This window comes from Myxocyprinus asiaticus, chromosome 47 (assembly GCF_019703515.2).
Source record: "Myxocyprinus asiaticus isolate MX2 ecotype Aquarium Trade chromosome 47, UBuf_Myxa_2, whole genome shotgun sequence".
NCBI classification, from domain to species: domain Eukaryota; kingdom Metazoa; phylum Chordata; class Actinopteri; order Cypriniformes; family Catostomidae; genus Myxocyprinus; species Myxocyprinus asiaticus.
Window position 1 is genome coordinate 660,507 of NC_059390.1, and position 20,344 is coordinate 680,850.

The 20,344-nt window shown below is 42.1% G+C and overlaps 1 protein-coding gene and 1 long non-coding RNA gene across 2 annotated transcripts in view; both read right to left on the reverse strand.

Annotated features, from left to right (window-relative positions):
- LOC127436566 (uncharacterized) overlaps nt 1-20,344 on the reverse strand; it is a 53,442-nt gene that overhangs the window by 10,317 nt on the left and 22,781 nt on the right. The window contains exons 15-23 of the mRNA XM_051690844.1: nt 16,739-16,981; nt 9,618-10,040; nt 7,757-7,892; nt 6,611-7,048; nt 6,071-6,398; nt 2,455-2,502; nt 1,117-1,243; nt 863-1,028; nt 615-747 (exon numbers count right to left, since the gene is read on the reverse strand). Of these exons, the coding sequence (XP_051546804.1) occupies nt 615-747; nt 863-1,028; nt 1,117-1,243; nt 2,455-2,502; nt 6,071-6,398; nt 6,611-7,048; nt 7,757-7,892; nt 9,618-10,040; nt 16,739-16,981 (2,042 nt within the window). The remainder of the gene's footprint in view (nt 1-614; nt 748-862; nt 1,029-1,116; nt 1,244-2,454; nt 2,503-6,070; nt 6,399-6,610; nt 7,049-7,756; nt 7,893-9,617; nt 10,041-16,738; nt 16,982-20,344) is intronic.
- Nucleotides 5,011-5,512, reverse strand: LOC127436470 (uncharacterized). Its single transcript, XR_007896402.1, has 3 exons — nt 5,442-5,512; nt 5,233-5,324; nt 5,011-5,138 (listed from the first exon to the last, which is right to left on the reverse strand). It is a non-coding gene; the product is annotated as an uncharacterized LOC127436470 (long non-coding RNA).

Below are 20,344 nucleotides of genomic sequence, written 5' to 3' on the forward strand. Positions count from 1 at the left end.
ACCTGGCTGGAGTCACTGAGCACACCCTGGATTCAAACTCGCGACTCCAGGGGTGATAGTCAGTGTCAATACTTGCTGCGATACCCAGGCCAACTTTAGAGAATAGATTTTGAATATAAGTATATTTTGTCTTTACTGCACTCGCAGCAGTATAACCAAGTAAAAAAATACACTTTTATACAAAATACACTAATATTTAAGATATATTCTCTTAAAGGAAGTCTAAATATTTTATATGTTGCTTCTCAAGCAACTGTATCTTGTTTTAAAGATTTTTAGACAATTTTAAATGGAAAACAAGACAAAAACACTTGATAACAATAGGATTTTTTGCAGTGAATGTTTTACCAAATTAAACTTAATAAAAAGTATTTCTTCCCTTTAATTAAGTGAATGTCATTTAGAGGTATTTATAAAAGATGATTTTGTCCTCTTTATTGTTAGTAAGCACGTTTAATACATCCTTTTTAAGTTGGGGCACAAGCTGAATAATCGGTTAAGAGCTGATGATTAATCGTTGCAATAATCGCCCTAATAATTGTTAGATTAATCGATTATCAAAATAATCGTTAGTTGCAGCCCTACAAAACACTGGCACACAGCGAAGTACAAACCTTTGAAATTGAGCTCATAGAAACGACTGCCCACTCTGAACTTGACAACAGCGGGGTCATTTTGCCGTAAATACTCCTGATATTTCTCCTCTAGGTCGACACTGCTGACTGAAGACAATCTGTGCATTTCCTTCTGCAAGTTTCACAAAGAAATGAATACTCTCGTTTGCTCAGTAAAACTGTAAGTTGCATCATCCTTCAAGAAATGATGGAATTTCAATGATATTTGTTCAATGACTCAAACGTACTATTGATGCATACTGGATCCAGTGATTACACTCATCTTTCCAGTACCAGGCCCAGCTCGTGGTGAGGACAAAACTGGGTCGGAGCACTGAGGATTCTGTAGAGATGCGCCGGACCTCATCAAAACCCATAATCATTTCCTCAAAGCAAACGGGGTCGTTCCCTGAACTATTAGGATAAAAGCACACACAGATGTGGAAACACTGTAAGATGCACAGACACCCAGAAATAAGCATGTGTACCAGTGTGAACACACCTGTGTATGTTTGACGGGTCACAGTAATCTCTCTCGATGTGTTCACTGTTGGGTAAGTCAGTCCAGGTGCCGCACACCTTCACCTGCCACTTATAGGGCGTTTTACAGTGAATTCTGCTGCATTTATCTGCAGTAAGGAATCAGATGTTCTGCTTAAGAAAACATCTAAAAGGTTAAAACTACAACAAACTAATGAATCAAGAGCAAACTGATTTTATTTCTAAAACAACACAACACTCGAGGCAGTGAGTGTAGTGCGGAAGAGGGCGGGGCCGGAATGACACACGCCCGGACCCCAGTCAGCCTGATGAGGCGAGCGAGGGATAAAGGCGACTGGAGATGGCAGTTCGAGACTATTAAATTATGAGTTACACCTTCAAGCCAGTTCTCGCCACCTCCTTTCCCTTTTAAAACCTTTACATTGGTGCCGAAACCCAGGAAGGAGGAGGCGAGAACCGGCTTGAAGGTGTAATTCATAATTTAATAGTGAATTTAAAGCAAAAGCCAAATAACAAACAAACATGCAGGACAGCTGCCTGTAGTTCTCTCTCTCTCTCTCTCTCTCTCTCTCTCTCTCTCTCTCTCTCGAGAACTGCCGTCTCCGGTCGCCTTTATCCCTCGCTACCCTCATCAGGCTGATTGGGGTCCGGGCGTGCATCATTCCGGCCCCGCCCTCCTCTGCGCTACACTGTGTTACAGTCATTTTTGCTTGTGTCAAGCATAAAACCTGTGGTAAAATCACTGTAACTTATGGCCTGAACTGGCTTAGGCAGAAACAGCAATATGATAAGACAGATAAATAGTTTTGTGTATAGTATGCACTGACAATCTTCACACGTGAATCTCCAAACGAATTAATATACAGTAGTACTACATTTAAGCTGTTTACAGTTGCCAAAGAAAGTGAAAACTTGGTGCATTAATATAGAATGTGTTGCCACAGGTGTGTGATTATCTGCATTTGTTACACGGATCTTTGATTTCCTGTAAAGCTGCTTTGAAACGATGTGTTGTGAAAAGTGCTATACAAATGAATTGACTAATTTTGACATTTAAAATATGAATGAATTGTGCACTTCCCACATAAATGATTTCACATGCATTTGTCTTCATCATAAAACCAGTTGGTTCAGTACAGAAAAATGACTATGTCTATCAAACACTTTTATTGCCAGGAGACTTTTATTACATGCTAAAATGAACAAATCCTGCTCAGAGTTTATTAATCCATCTGTTGTGGATTACACTTGTATAACAACTGTAATATAAAAACTGCAATATAAGATAAAACTTTTGAGTTGTTAACATTTTGTCTAAAAACACAAACAGTAAACTTACCACTATTGCAGTAGCCTCTGACAAATGAGAGGCAGATCTTGTTTTCTTCTAAGAAAAAAAACACACAACAGAATACTTAGTTGAAATGATCTGAACATCGAGAACATGAAGCATTCATTATGGTCGATATCTGATGTAATCTGAACTAGACTTGCCATGATATCATAATTTTCACACCGGTGCGGCGTTCACGTTTAAATCGACTAACACCGGTATTACCGCTGGTTGAATGTTAAGTGCAGCCTGATTTCAAACTTTGAACTTTATTTTTTATTTTAACAAAAAATTCAAATGAAACTGAAAAAAATGAAGTGCAATTAAAATGTGTGTTTTTCAACTTTTGGAAAGATGGCTTTCAACAGTTGTTAAGGGCAACATCTCTTTGGCAACGAACCTACTTCATCCATGCATTCTTTCCATCATGGGCTACCGGTTGGGTATTTCGTTGTCCGGGCAAATACATCACTTAATGTTGGTGTTTTATGGGGGACCTGGGTAACTCAGCGAGTATTGATGCTGACTACCACCCCTGGAGTCGCGAGTTTGAATCCAGGGTATGCTGAGTGACTCCAGCCAGGTCTCCTAAGCAACCAAATTGGCCCGGTTGCTAGGGAGGGTAGAGTCACATGGGGTAACCTCCTCGTGGTCGCTATAATGTGGTTCTCACTCTCGGTGGGGCGCATGGTGAGTTGTGCGTGGATGATGTGGAGAATAGCGTGAAGTCTCCACACGCACTACGTCTCCGCGGTAACGCGCTCCCCAATTTGGAATGCCCAATTCCCAATGCGCTCTAAGTCCTCGTGGTGGCGTAGTGACTCGCCTCAATCCGGGTGGCGGAGGACGAATCTCAGTTGCCTCCGTGTCTGAGACCATCAATCCGCGCATCTTATCACATGGCTTGTTGAGCGTGTTACCGCGGAGACGTAGCACATATGGAGGCTTCACGCTATTCTCCGCGGCATCCACACACAACTCGCCACGCGCCCCACCGAGAGCGAGAACCACGTTATAGCGACCACGAGGAGGTTACCCCATGTGACTCTACCCTCCCTAGCAACCGGGCCAATTTGGTTGCTAAAGAGACCTGGCTGGAGTCACTCAGCACACCCTGGATTCGAACTTGAGACTCCAGGGGTGATAGTCAGCGTCAATACTCGATGAGCTACCCAGGCCCCCTGAGGTAAACGTGTTTTTGTATTACTTTATGTTTTAATCACAGATGTATAGGCTGCAGAGTTGCATTTACAATGAACTGCTCTGTGGAAATAAAGTGAACTGAACTCAGAGCACCTCCTGAGCTGAGATGGTCTGAGATCATTTGCAGCATTCTCATAGATGATACTATTCTTGCAAAAAAATTCAGAAGACTGAAACAAAGAAAATGTGAGAACCTTTACATATGTGTGTTCCACGAGACTGCATATCTACAAACAAACAGCGCGTCAGACATGCGCATAGATGGCTTTTCTGTCATCTGTTCTTAAAAATATAATAAAGTGTGTTTCTTCAAGTGCATGTCTGTGTGTCTAACAGCATTTCTTGTGTCATTCCGAATCCGAGATGTCTTTAAGTTACTCACCATGCACATTATATTCACTACCTGCAATTAAAAGTCTTCTGTCAGTGCACGTGTAGTTTCATACACTGGTAAAGAACATCTGGCTTCCAATCTGTTAAACTCTTCATTAGGCAACTATTCTGCATTTAAGGCTATTCTATTCTTTAGGCTATTGTATTGATATTGGAAGTTCCATTCATAATGTTTCCCACTTTTACCCAGTATAAAATTTCACACCGGTGTTGTCCCTAATCTGAACACTTGTGATCGGATCACCAGAGGCAGATGTTAATAACAGGTGTACAGTGGTGGCCAAAAATATTGGCACTCTTGGTAAATATGAGAAAAGAAGGCTGTGAAAAAAAAAAAAATCAGCATTGTTTATCCTTTTGATCATTTATTAAAAAAATTCACAAAAATCTAACCTAAGTAAAACAATTGAAACAGGGGAAAAATCTCATTATTAAATAAATATTTTTCTCCAAAACACGTTGGCCACAATTATTGGCACCCCTAAACTTTCTTATGAGTAAAATATATCTGAAGTATATTCCTATTCATATTTTAATTTTGTTAGTGCACCTGGATGACTAGGAACATGAAATTGTTCAGCCATGACTTCCTGTTTCACAGGGGTATAAATATGAAGTAACACACAAGCCAAATTCCCTTAATCATCAATCACAGTGGGTTAGACTAAAGAATATAGTTCTGATGTGTGGCAGAAGGTTGCTGAGCTTCACAAAATGGGGAGTGGCTATAAAAAAATAGCCAAAGCATTGAAAATACCCATTTCCAACATCAGGGCAATAATTAAGAAGTTCCAATCAACTGGAGATCTTAAGAATCGGCCTGGAAGAGGACGTGTATCTATATTGTCTCCATGCACAGTGAGGAGGATGGTTTGAGTGGCCAAAGAATCTCCAAGGATCACAGCTGGAGAATTGCAGAAATTAGTTGGGTCTTGGGGTCAGAAAGTCTCAAAAACAAAAATATCAGACATCATCTACATCACCACAAGTTGTTTTGGAGGGTTTCAAGAAAAATGCCTCTGCTCTCATCCAACAACAAACTCAAGCGTCTTCAGTTTGCCAGACACTACAGGAACTTCAAATGGGACCGGGTTCTATGGTCAGATGAAACAAAAATTAAGCTTTTTGGCAGCAAACACCAGAGATGGGTTTGGCGCACACAGAGATGAAGAAGTACCCAATGCCCACCGTTAAATATGGTGCTGGATCTTTAATGTTGTGGGGATGTTTTTCTGCCAGAGGTCCTGGACATCTTGTTCAGATACATGGCATCATGGACTCTATCATATACCAACAGATAAGCTGCCAGAAAGCTTACAATGGGCCCTAGTTGGATCTTCCAGCAGGACAATGATCCAAAACACACATCAAAATCAACACAAAAATAGTTAACTGACCACAAAATCAAGATTCTGCCATGGCCATCCCAATCCTCTGACCTGAACCCCATAGAAAACCTGTGGGGTGAACTGAAGAGGGAGAGTCCATCAGCGTGCACCTCAGAATTTGAAGGATCTGGAGAGATTCTGTATGGAGGAATGGTCTCAGATCCCTCGCCATGTGTTCTCCAACCTCATTAAGCATTATAAGAGAAGACTCAGAACTGTTATCTTGGCAATGGGAGGTTGCAAAAAGTATTGAAAGGGTGGCAATAATTGTGGCCAATGCATTTTGGAGAAAAATATTTATTTAATAATGAGATATTTCCCCTCTTTCAATTGTTTTGCTTCAATTAAACGTTAAAGATCAAAAGGATAAACAATGCAGATTTTTTTTCCACAGCCTTCTTTTCTCATATTTACCAAGGGTGCCAATATTTTTGGCCACCACTGTACACAGAGCCTATTAGACTCCTTGTACAATTTTACTACATAACTTTGCAAACAACAGAAAAATGTGCAACCACTTTTCCCAAAGATTGCTACATTTTTTTATTTGTATTTCTGCTTAGGAACTATATGTATTGTAAAAAGCTCTACACAAATAAAATTTAATTTAACTGAACAGTTGAGAAAGTATTTATTACCTGCATGAGTCTCTGGTGACTCACACCTTGTGTTGTGTGTGTTCACTCTGTTGTTGAGGGCAGGTCGAGTGTTTTTGGTGTTACTGTAACTCTTCAGGGTGAGAAGGTTGCGGTAGATAAACGGAATCAACCTCATCAGCTGACTGGACAGTCCTCTGCGTTTCAGGACTCCCATTGGATGAGGCTCATGGAAATCATGTGACCTGCAGCAGCCTGTTTCATGGCAGCGTCCTCTGATGAAGCTCATGCACATGTGCAGTCGCGTGCAGCTCTCTTTCTCAGGACAGTTTCCGTACGGCCCAAAGCCTTTATTATACGACACGCACACCTGAGAAACAGGGCAACACTTCAGCGCACTTTCATTTCAGAATTTCCACCACGTTAAACATACCGTAGTTTCAGTTAAAAATATCATAGTTACTTCAGTTATTGTTACAACTGTACAACCTCAATACATACAGTGGAAGAAGCTTTCACAATCTTTGTCATTTATTTTCATTTCAGTTTTATAACAACAGGTGGTAAATACAAATGTATTACATTTACAGTCTGCCCTTCTGGCCCCGCCTTCCGGTAGGCTTTTCCCCGCCTCTTTAGGGCTGGGGAGGGGGATGAGGGGAGGGAAAAACAAAACAAACAAAAAAAAGAGGAGAGGGAAAGGGCAAGGCGGAGCGACAGTGAGAGAGAGAGGAGAGAGAGAGACACGCCGTCGCCTGGTCCTCGATCACTCCTCCACCCTCTGGCAGATGACAGCCGCTCCTCCCCAGGCAGACTGGAGCCAGTCCTCTGACCCCTGGTGGATGGAACGCCCCTCCACGTCCAGGCGGCCAGCAGCAACTCCTCCGTCCCCCGGCGGATGGCCGCGGCTGCTCCTTTGGGTGGATGGCAGTGGCGAGGACTCCACGACAGCGCATCCCTCCTCCTTCCCGGGCTTCGGCACCAATGTAACAAGGTTAAGGATGGGAAAGGAGGCAGTGGGAACCAGCTGAAATGTCAAAATAATATTTAATGAAACAAAAAGACACACAACACAAACACACATGGCAGCTGCATGTGGCTCTCTCTCTCCCCAACTGCCGCGTTCCGCTGCACTTATCCCTCTCCTCAGCTGATTAGCCCAATTGGGGGCTGGGCGTACATAGTCACGGCCCGGCCCCGCCCTCCTCCTCGTCACAATATTATATTGCATACACTATTTTTGTTACAAGTTTATTATTTAATTGCATACTTTGTACTGTTTGCAGGTATTTATATTGATTTGTTAAACACGTGCTAAAACCGGTACTGTCTCTTTAAGAAAACCGGCAGTTCTATAAATGAGCGCATATTAATGAGAAAGATCTAACGGCTTTATCTCATCTGTGCTATACATGATTAGAATTAAGTTTGCTTTTAGATTTCCTCTTACTGTAGTAGGTAGAGTAAACGATCGATCTTTGGATGTAACAATCGATGTCGAGATCGTTCAAATGAAAATCGCAATGCATCTGAAAATCAATATTTTTACTCACTCCCATCAATGACCATAGTTACAACTTCTATATGCTTACAAATACATGTGATCATTGTTTCGTACTGTTAGGGTTATTGCATGTTTTTACAGTAATACGATGGTACTACTATCACACTGTGGCTTTATTTATCTATATGTGATTTATTGAATGAGTGTGTGTTTTTTGTCCTCACAGGAGGGAGTAGATTACTGTCACACTGCAGTAAAATCACACACAGCTCTTCTCGGCTCAGACACATCATGTGATTCGCACTCAGGACTCTGATGTTGTGCTGTGACACCAGCTCATGCCCAAAACTGCATCTTCGCCTTTACGAACAAACAAATACAACACAGACAAACACTGCTATTATAATAGGGGAGACCGGGGCAGGTAGTCACCTTTTATTTTAATATTTAAAAGTCAGTTTCTTATCGACACAGAAAAACATGAAAATGAAAAAGCTATCTTCACCATTATTGACCAATAAAAAAAGACATTAAAGGGACAGTTCACCCAAAAATGAAAATCTCTCATCATTTATTCACCCTCATGCCATCCCAGATGTGTATGACTTTCTTTCATCTGCAGAACACAAATGAAGATTTTTAGAAGAATATTTCAGCTCTGTAGGTCCATACAATGCAAGTGAATGGTGACCGGAACTTTGAAGCTCCAAAAAGCACATAAAGGCAGCATAAAAGTAATCCATACGACTCCAGTGGTTTAATCCATGTCTTCAGAAGTGATATGATAGGTGTGGATGAGAAACAGATCAATATTTAAGTCCTTTTTACTATAAATCTCCACTTTCGCATTCAGCCACCTTGTGGTTGTAGCTGGTCAAAAGAGGAGATTTACAGTAAAAAAAAAAAAAACTTAAATATAGTTTCTCACCCACACCTATCATATCACTTCTGAAGACATGGATTAAAACACTGAAGTCTATATTCATTTTTGGGTGAACTATTCATTTAACACACGTTGAAACCTATAGCAGGGCATGTTGTCACAACCACACTATAAGGGGCAAGTTGTCACAGATGGAACCTTCTGTTTATTGACACTGATTTGAGAACACCCATTTAGAAATATGAACTACTGTACCATTTAAAGTTTTTTAATACATTAAATGGTAACACTTTACAATAAGGTTCCATTCGTTAACATTAGTTAATGTATTAGGTATCATGAACAAACAATTAACAATATTTTCACAGCATTTATTAAATCTTTATGAATGTTTGTTAATAATTCATGCTAGTGCATTCACTATGAACACACTGACAAGCACAGAGTGGCTTCATCACAACATCTATTGTTTTAGCATTTCAAACAAAAGTATTTTGTCAGATGTGTTGCTTGAAAAGTTTGCTTGTGCTCTGTCTTTACAGTTTTTGTTGATTGCTTTGGTACTATTATTGCAAGTATGTGGTAAAACCTCACAAATGTTCGTACAAAACTCAAAGCAGATCATCAAAAAGGCTGTTTTTTCAATCATGTTATCACATGTTCGATTGACTAAGTACAACACACAAAATTACACAGTAACTTTTTCACCACACCTAATCAGTGTGTCATCAAAGTACCTTTCATATGAAGTTATTGTCTTTCACAATGCAATGCTCACAATACTTTTGATATGCTTCTCTCCTGATTTGCATTAATACATTTGACCAACACTTAATCCAACTGCTCTTAATGGTTAATCACTGAACCGTTTGGTAAACCTATAGATTTTAAATTGGTTTGTCAACTAAATCCTAAATGGATTTTGAGAACTACACAAATAAAACGTGTGTTTGTATGAACATCTAAATTACACGTAACCACACATAATGAATACTCGTTATTGCTAATTGATTTCACATAGTGGTAACCACAATTGGTCACCATATACTGCAAAAGGGGGGGGGTGTAAACACTGGCAATTTCTTTCAACATGGAGCAGGATAGACAGCAAGGAACAGGAAGAGCTTGTGGACAAGGGATCTGTCAGAGAGGTGGGCATGGGCACCAACAGAGAAGTCAGAGAGGTGGGTGTGTGCACCAACGGTGAGGTCAGAGAGGTGAGCGTGGGCACCAACAGAGAGATCAGAGAGGTGGGAGTGGGCACCAACAGTGAGGTCAGAGAGGTGAGCGTGGGCACCAACAGAGAGGTCAGAGAGGTGGGAGTGGGCAACAACAGTGAGGTCAGAGAGGTGAGCGTGGGCACCAACAGAGAGGTCAGAGAGGTGGGCGTGGGCACCAACAGAGAGATCAGAGAGGTGGGAGTGGGCACCAACAGTGAGGTCAGAGAGGTGAGCGTGGGCACCAACAGAGAGGTCAGAGAGGTGGGCGTGGGCACCAACAGTGAGGTCAGAGAGGTGGGTGTGGGGCCCGTCGAAGGGTTGGTCGTCAGAGAGAGGAAGGCAGAACTGTTGTCTCTTATGAAGTCCAGGCCATCATCGTTGATCATGTGGTGAACCGAGGCATTACTATGGCAGAGAATGCCAGATTAGTTGATCCAAATCTAAAAAGATCAACTATCAATTCTATCATCCGAACTTTTTGCCAAGAAAACCAGTAAGTCTGGAGGATATATACTATGCTTTACCATTACATTTACAGTAAATTGTAATGCATGTAAATTCATAAAACATGTTACAGTATTCTTACAATATGATCTATTGACAGTATACTCTGTTCTATGCTTAGAATTGACAGAAAACCCCATAGTGGTGGCCGTGGCCTTGTGCTGACCAACCAGCAGGAGTGGGCAGTGGTGGAAATGGTGAGGGCCAGGAATGATATACGGCTGTTGTAAATAAAGTAGGTAATTGAGGAGAACAATGACACCTTTGCCAATGTGGCACCCATCAGCCTACCAACAGTAGCCCGCCTTTTGAAGAGGCACCAGGTATCAATGAAACGCATTTACCTGGTGCCTTTTGAGAGAAACAATGACTGGGTGAAACAACTGAGGGCTGAATATGTTCAGGTACAGCACTATATACTGTATTACTGTTACTATTTGATGCATCGCCTACTTCATGTGTATATTGGAACTACACTCTAAAAAGAACTAACCGAAATATATATTTTTAGAGGGTGATGGTGCTTGATGTGGATGTGAACCATTACAAGTACATTTTTGTTGATGAAGCGGGCTTTAACATGGCCAAAACTCATCACCGTGGACAGAACATCATCGGCCAATGGGCCACTGTCCAAGTGCCTGGACAACGTGGAGGAAACATCTCCATGTGCGCAGCTATCTCTGAAGATGGTGTGGTAGGACGTAGGCCATTACTTGGCTCCTACAATGCTGCACATCTCATTGAGTTTCTCAATGAAATTGAGCCAGCCTGTCAAGGTGAAGGGGTCACCTATGTAACTGTGTGGGACACTGTCAGGTTCCACCATGCAGAGGTGGTTCAAGCATGGTTTCAGGCCCATCCCTGATTCATGTCCCCCTACCTGCCCCCATACTCTCCTTTCCTCAACCCTATTGAGGAATTTTTTTCAGCATGGTGGTGGAAGGTCTGTGATCGACAACCCCTTGAGCGCGCCACCCTCATTCAGGCCATGGATGAGGCATGTGATGACATCAGTGTAGATCAATGTCAAGCATGGATTCGCCATGCCAAAAGGTTTTTCCCAAGGTACATGAACAATGATGACATTCATTGTGATGTGGACAAGAATCTATGGCCTAATGCTCAAGACAGGCTTGATCCGAGGGGTCACGTGACGCCATACGAGAAGCAGACATGTGAATCATGAGCTCTGCGCACTTTGCTAGTTTTTTAATTATTTTCATGTTGTAACCGGTGAGATTTGATACACCCAGTTACATATTTGCTCTTTGAGGCAATCATGGCAAAGAAGTCAAAATCCTCAGACTCTGGAGACATTAAGAGACACGGCAATCGGAATACGGCAATCGATTACGGCGATGGAAGCAAAGTTCTCTGAGTTGGTCACAAGAGTGACAGATGTTGAAAAAAGAATCGATTATCTGGAGTCTTTGGAAAGGGAATTATCCGCTAATCCGCCCGCATCCAAAACAGACTTGGAATGCAATTTGGAAAAACTGGAATATCTTGAAAATATGAGCCGAAGGAACAATATACGAATTGTTGGAATTCCTGAGCATGAAGAGGGCGGAGATATGGTGAAATTCCTGGACGAGCTCTTCCCAAGTCTGCTCGACATAACAGGCCCATAAACTGGAAATCGAGCGAGCTTACAGAGTCCCGGCTCACAGATCTGCTGAGGAAGACAAGCCCCAGTCAATTCTGGCCAAATTTCTGAGATCATCCGATAAAGATTCCGTTTTGCACCAGGCGAAGAGCAAAGGAAAACTTTCTTGGAAGAACCACAATATTTTCTTGCTCCCGGATTTGGCGAATTCGACAAGAGAGAAACGCGCTCAGTTCAAGGAATGTAAAAAACTCTTACATCAACGGAAAATCACTTTTGCACTGATGTTTCCGGCCAAACTGAGAATAGACACCAAGGATGGCAGCAAAGTATTTTTATGCCCCAAAAAGTCACTGGCCTTCATACAAACTATAGGTGAGTAAACCATTGGGCATTTCTTATGTGAGTGGACTGACTCGCTGTTCAGTATCTCGACTGTTTAAGGAAGCTGGGCGCCATTTTTTTTTTCTTTTTGCGTTGGCTCCACCTAGCGGCTGGAGTTTGTTTTTGTGGCATGACATTCCAAGAAACTTTTGCATTGATGGAAAATAGTTTTTACACTGAAGTTCCCGGCCAGATTGAGAATGCACACTATGGATGACCGCAAAATATCTACATCCTCACATAAAGGATGTCTTTTATAAAGTTGACAGACTGAGTAAGTCATAGTGTATTTATTTTGGCATATAAGACCAGCGGCTGGAGTTTGTTTAGATCTTTTAAATCTTATGCTACAGAATTGGCTCCACATTTGTTCGAAGTTTATACAGAATCATTAAAGAATGGAAAGCTTCCCCCAACCATGACACAAGCCCGGATCAGTCTGATTCTTAAAAAGGACCAAGATCCAAGCGAAGAGTTACCGTCCAATTTCCCTGATCCAGCTAGATGTAAAAATGTTGGCAAAAATTTTGGCTAACCGATTAAGTTATGACATCTCTTACACATATAGATCAGGTGGGATTTATTCGGGGCCGCAGCTCTTCTGATAACATCAGGCGTCTAATCAATATCATGTGGTCAGTAGCGAATGATCAGACTCCGATCGCTGCCATCTCACTTGACACCAAAAAGGCGTTTGATATGGTAGAATGGGATTATCTTTTTAAGATTTTGGAAATATACGGGTTCGGGAATACATTTATTGGATGGATTAAGTTACTTTATAGACACCCGGTAGTGGCGGTACAAACAAATTGATTAATTTCAGATTATTTTACTCTGGATAGGGGCACTCGGCAGGGTTGCCCTCATTCCCCATTATTGTTCTGTCTTGTCCTGGAACCATTAGCAGCCGCGATAAGAAAAGAGGATGATTTTCCAGGGGTGATGGCGGGAGGAGTGGCGCATAAGCTTCTGCTGTACGAAGATTATATTTTATTATTCGTCTCCGACCCCACTATGCCTTGCCTCCACAGAATTATCAATTCCTTTTCTAAATGTTTGGGATACAGAGTTAATTGGTCTAAATCTGAAGCTTTAGCTCTGACTGCTTACTGCCCAGTAATGGCTCTTCAGCCGGGCACCTTCCAGTGGCCCAAACAGGGCATTAAGTATTTGGGCATTTTATTCCCAGCAAATTTATGTCATTTAGTTAGAGTTCATTTTGAGCCTTTAATAAAAAGGTTTTCGAATGATGTGGACAGGTGGGCTTCATTACATTTATTGATGATTGGGAAGGTTAATGTTATTAAAATGAACTGCATTCCAAAATTTAACTACCTGCTGCAGTCTCTCCCTGTAGATGTTCCCCTCTCTTATTTCAAACAATTTGATAGCATAGTGAAGTCCTTCATTTGGAATGGTAAGCGTCCCAGGTTACATTTCAATAAGTTACATAGGCTGATTGACAAAGGTGGGCTAGGTCTACCCAAGATTTTGTTCTATTATTATGCGTTCGGTCTCAGACATTTGGCCCATTGGTCGCTCCCACCTGAGAGAGCCCCTCCCTGGTTCTATATTGAAGTTCTTGCCCCTATTTCGCCATTGCAAAGCCTTTCGATCAAACTAATCGGAGAAATTAAGTCACGCCCCGTTATCTCGCATGTGCACCTGGTTTGGACCAAAGTGTCCAGAGTGTTTAATTCGGACATTTATTTAAGTGTTGCCTCAAGCATATGGCTGAACCCAAAATTACACATTAACAAGTCCCCTTTCTGCTGGTCAGAGTGGATTGGGAGGGGGGTTACTACACTCAGTGACCTATATGAGAGTGGAGTACTGAGATCTTTTGATAATTTGGTTCAACATTTTAAGATTCCTAGATCCCAGTTCTTTAGGTATTTACAGCTGCGCCACTTGCTCTGTACTATTTTTTGGAGTAGCATACACCCCCCTAAAGCAGCAGATACTCTGGAAATGGTGAATACTGCTTTTGGGAAAGGTCATGAAGCATCAGTGTATTACTCCCTGTTGATTCAGAGTCTGGGGGATGGAGCTTCGTCTTCTCTCAAGAGATTATGGGAGAAAGATTTAAATCTGGTATTGGAGGAGGGAGTGTGGGCCAGGATCCTAAAAAGCATCAAGTCTGCATCTAGAGATGCAATTTAAGATTTTATAGGTTGGGTCTTAAAGACACACCCACCTGCTGGCTGTGCCAATCAGAAGACAGGGACACAATACATGTATTTTGGGGATGTGTAAAGAGCCAAGAATTTTGGTTGAGGGTTCAGAACTTTATGAGTGAGGTGTTGAACATTGAACTTTCATTTAGCCCCAGACTCTGTATCCTGGGTGATGGGATGACTCTGGACATGGGGGACAGTTATTTAAAAAGTTGGGTCCTAGCTGGAGTCTTTTTTGGTAAAAAAAAATAAATCATCCTCAGGGGATGGAAGTCGGCTGGGGCACCCTCATTTAGGGAATAGTGCGGGGCGAGGTGGTGGCGTTTGAGGAGATATTTTTTTAGAAGGCTGGAGAAATGGGATTTGTTCGTCAGGAAGTGGGGGGGTTATTTGGCTTTTTTGGATGGTTCTCAGGGAATGGCTGTGGAGAGGGATTTGTAGTTTAGTTGGGTGTGTGTTTTATTGATTTTGTTTGAATGTATATCTTGGTTTTTTAATGTATTTTTTGTATTTAGGGGATTTAATGTGAATAATTGATTCCATTTTTTATGTTGTGTTTGTATGTTTTATTTTTGGAATCAATACAATTTTAATAACAAAAAAGACAGGCTTGATCCAAATTAATGTATTGTGTGCTAAATGTTATATTTTTTCATTTAGTTAATTTGTTTTATTTAACTGTGTACATTTCATTATAGAGAGTATACCCATATTACAATTATATCTGAAAAACACAATTTGCCCAAATGATTGTAGAGGATGTCTTCATTGATGACAGCTTGATTACACTATGTAACACAATTTTTGTACCTGGGTAGTAAGTGTTATTTCCTAATTGCTTATGCCTCAAAAGTATAGAAAATGGCTATTATTCCCCACAAACTTTGCTTTTGTGACCAGGACAGTGATATTTTGAAATGTACCTATTTCCGATGAGAAAACAGGTGAATTCACATAAAGTCATAAAAAAACAACATATGAATCCAAATTAACATGTATTTATACTAAAGTAATACAAAAATGACTACAAAAGATTTAGAAGGGAGTTGCTTTTCGAGATTTACGATTATAATGTAAATCACTTTCACGAATCAGCCCCCAAATGTAGTCTTCCATCATGTTCTCGTTATACTGTCCTTGGTAGCGGCGTTCAAAGTCCAGTATATCCTGATGGAAGCGCTCGCCTTGCTCCTCCGAGTATGCTCCCATGTTCTCCTTGAATTACAGCCCATTGTGCCGTAATTCTTCACCAGAGTCTCAACCAGCTCCACATAGTTTTCGGCCTTGTGATTGCCCAGGAAGTTACGAACCACTGCGACAAAGCTGTTCCAAGCCGGTTTCTCCTTACTAGTGAGCTTCTTGGGGAATTCATTGCACTCCAGGATCTGCTTTATCTGTGGTCTGACGAAGACACCAGCTTTGACCTTTGCCTCAGACAGCTTAGGGAAGAAGTCTTGAAGGTACTTGAAGGCTGCCAACTCTTTATCTAGAGCTCTGATAAATTGTTTCATAAAGCCCAATTTGATGTGCAGTGGTGGCATCAGCACCTTCCGGGGGTCCACCAGTGGCTCCCACTGGACGTTGTTCCTCCCCACAGAGAACTCGGTCCACTGTGGCCAGTCCCGCCTGTGGTAGTGCACCTTGGTGTCCCTGCTGTCCCAAAGGCAAAGATAGCAGGGAAATTGGTAAAACCACCTTGGAGACCCGTCAGGAATGCCACCATTTTTAAGTCTCCTATGACCTCCCAGCCGTACTCATCATACTTCAAGGCACCCAGCAAGGTCTTGATATGTATCCACTTAAGTAGCTGGAACTAAATTGAACTGGTGGGCTTAAGGTCCCTGTATTTATACTACTATTTATATTACTGGAAAGTTCTAGAAGTTACTCCATAGTACGGTGTTACACATAGGATAGATATTATAGAAATGATAGATTCTGTTATGAAAGTGTATTGCCTAATGTGAAAACTGTGTAGTACTGTAGCATATTACTTTCGGCACTTCTAAGGGCGATTTGAAACATGTATCTTGCATTGTTTGTTATTGGATTCACTGGTAGTTAAAACGACTGAACTGAAAATCTCTCATTATGTTGTGTTTTGGTGATTAAACCACGTGTTCTCATGACATTTCACGAGACACTTATATTGTGAATCAGTGGTTGTGTGGTGAGTGATGTTGACAATACAAATGAATGCACAATGGAAAGTTTTAAATGAAAGACGGGCTGCGTTACAAGTGTGATGAGTTTGGAGTTATGTACTAAGAGTTACATACTTGCGATAATAGTGCCAAAGCGAATAAATTACACTTATATTCTAATGCAATCAGACATTTTAAGTGTGACTTCAGTGGCGTGACAACTTGCCCCAGTCTATATCTTGACCGTGTGTGTGTGTGTGTGTGTGCTGAATATAATCTTACCTGTTACAGTATCCTGTCATGAGTAGATATTTACACAGGTGTATGTCGTTACACACCTCATTACACTCATTCACTTTACACAATTTAACGCGAGTTTGAGCGAAAACCTCCTTCCTTTCGTTGTGTTGTATGACAGTGAATAACTCGCTATTTTCGACGATTTTATCCAGTGAACTGTCCCGGAATATTTCTGTTAGTCCGTATGAGATATCCAGCAGTCGCTCATAATCCATCGCTCCATTACTGCCACACAGAATCTTCAACACAGTTTCTTCCGCCATGATGAACAGATTCTCAGTCAGCCGATCAGTGCCGATTTATATGAGCTAAGCGAGTGAATCTCTCTGGACACTGACTCCGGATCAGCACAAAATGAGTCACTCTTTTTGAGGAAATCGAAACTGACAAGCAGAAATTTTCTGTTCAAAAAGCGGGAGCTCTTATACATATCTGGATTCACACAATATGTTGACTTTCTGCAGATGAAATATGACGAAATTATTGAATAATAGATGAAGAATTTTCTAGTCAAGGGCTTAAAGGGAGTCGAAAACACTATGGATGAAATACCAAAGACTGTTTGGCCCGAGACAGACCACTTGTATTAAAATGAAGGGGAGAATTTGGAATGCCCAATATTCCGGATGTAGAAAAAGAAGTCCCGCCTCACACCTCGTCCTAACCAGGCGCAACGCGACCACGCGTTATTCAACCACTAAAATGAGTATTAGGGTTAGGGAATTAGCAATCACAACTCAGAGTAACAGATACGCTCCATTCGGTTCCGTGTGCTGAGCGCATCATTTTTATACATTTTTATATTAATTTCACTTTTGCATATTTCCAAGGATGTCTGACCACTACATGTTAATATACAAATGCAAGTAATTCACCCCATGGCATTTATGTACAGCAGAAGAGATGTTAAAATGAGGAGCACATTATAGTGAGGAGTATATTGCTTAATTTTTATGTGTGTAACGGTACATGTATTCATCCCGAACCATCACAGTACTGATGTCACGGTTCAGTGCATGCAGTCAGACGAAGAATACATCTGAGTCAGTCATAGGCGATCCACTCCAATCCAGAAGGGGGCACGCGCGGTAATGCAACGCTGTTTGCTAACCGCCACAACAGGAAAAATAGCAGAAGAAGAAGAGACCATATACAAACCAACCCAAAACAAGAATGGCTTCTCCTAATGCACAAGTTTAAGTTTTATTTTTCATTATTCTATTTATTTTGTACTTTTATAACACAAGAGTTTAGTGCTTAATACACTAAAGGAGGCTGTACTGTACCAACTACCTCAGGGGGGACTAAATGCCGCTAGGTGGAACAAACTGTAATTTTCACTATTGTCTGTTCAGAATAAATGAAAAGAAACCTAGCATTTGGGATTTGTTGCTTTTTCCTGTTGTACCAAACTCGTATCAAACCGTGACCCCAAAACTTAGGAATGTACCGAACCGTGACTTCTGTGTACCGTTACACCCCTACTTAATTTATATATTTGTTTTCTGTGGCTGAAGAGGAAAAACAAGGAAAAGTAATATACGAAATCCAGGGTTATGACCATTTTTAAAAGCTAAGCTATATTAAACAAATGTCTCAGTGTAATACTGTGGCAGCGGGGGCGTGGTCGAGTGTCCATCTGGAGAGAAAGAAAGCGGTAAGGGCGCTTACACCTGAGCTAGTTTATTTCTAACACCTGTCTCTAAGTTGATTAAGAGGCTGTGACAAGGAGCCTGTGAGTTTGTGAATCTGAAGAAGTTACTGTGCCAGTTGTGACTGTGTTACCCCGAAGTTTGTGATTAAAAGCTCACCTGAGACCTGAAACAACCTGTCCAGTGTCCTCCTTCCCTCATTCTGTGTGACTTCCCTTATACTGGTGCCGAAACCTGGGAACAATCGAGTTGGAGGAAGTACGCCCCATGAAGTACCCCCTGTTGGCAGAAATCCTCAAGTCCTTCGCCGGTCTACACTAATCCCACCAACAATCCCTGCTTGAGCTGAGACAAGATCAGGATCATCGTTTCTTAGAGATTCAATGAACTCAAGCAGAGGATCGGCATGCGATCCGGAGCCTCCTCAGCCAGGAGAAAGCCCCGGCCGTGACCCCGGACACCACATCCCCCATGCCCCTGCTCACGCTCCAGAAGATGGGGGCGGCAGATGATCCAGAGGCGTTCATAGCACCCAAAAGCGCCATTGCGCCCCCTTCCGCTGATCGAGGTCCCCTTCGAGAGAATTGGACGGGACCACGTCGGGTCATTAGAGCGGTCAGCATACAGACATCACTTTGTATTGGTCCTGGTGGACTATGCAATGCGATATACGGAAGCAATGCCTCTGCACAGCATCTCAGCACGTAATGTTGAGGAGGCACTCACAAAATAATCTCCTTTTTGGGGATTCCAAAAGAAATCCTCACCGATCAGGGCACAACCTTTATGTCACGGACACTACGCAAGCTTTACGAATTATTGGGCATTAAGTCAATTTGCACCAGCGTTTACCATCCACAAACTGATGGCCTGGTGGAGTGCTTTAATAAAACCCTTAAAAACATGATTCGTAAGTTCGTGCACGAAGATGCTAGAAATTGGGACAAATGGCCCGATCCCCTGTTATTTGTAGTATGAGAGGTCCCGCAAGCCTCCACTGGGTTTTCCCCATTTGAGCTGCTGTATGGGCAGCGCCCGCGCAGCGTGCTTGATGTCATATGTGAAGCTTGGGAGGAGGGACCTTCAACCAGTAAGAATGAAATTCAATACGTTCTTGATCTTAGAGCAAAACTCCACACCTTGGGGCAACTAACACAGGAGAATTTGCTCCAAGCCCAAGAATGACAGAACATGTATAACAGGGAACTCAGCTGCGGGAATTTGCACCGGGAGATAAGGTCCTCGTATTACTCCCCACATCGAGCTCCAAATTACTCGCCAAGTGGCAAGGACCCTTTGAGGTCACATGACGAGTGGGGGAACTCGATTATGAGGTAAAGCAAACCGATAGAGGGGGCGCACGTCAAATTTATCACCTTAACCTCCTGAAATTGTGGAGGGAGGCAGCCCCTGTGACATTGGCTATGGTGGTTCCAGAGAGGGCGGAGCTCGTGCCGGAGGTAAATACAAAACACAATTGCGTCACCCCGGTAACTTGTGGAGACCACCTCTCACCATACCAACTCGCAGAAGTTGCCAAACTACAACAGGAATTCGCAGATGTGTTTTCCCCTCTACCAGGTCATGCGAACCTCATCCAGCACCACATCGAGACCGAGCCGGGGGTGGTGGTACGTAGCCGTCCCTACCGATTGCCTGAACATAAAAAAAAATCCGGGAAGAATTGGATGCAATGCATCGATATGGGAGTAATAGAGGAATCCCACAGCGATTGGTCCAGCCCGGTTGTTCTGGTTCCTAAGAGCGACGGGACTGTACGATTCTGTGTGGATTATAGAAAAGTCAACTCAGTGTCTAAATTTGAAGCCTTCCCAATGCCTCGTATTGATGAGTTGCTCGATCGGTTAGGCACTGCTCGATTTTATTCGACACTGGATTTGACAATGGGTTATTGGCAGATCCCCTTGACACCAAT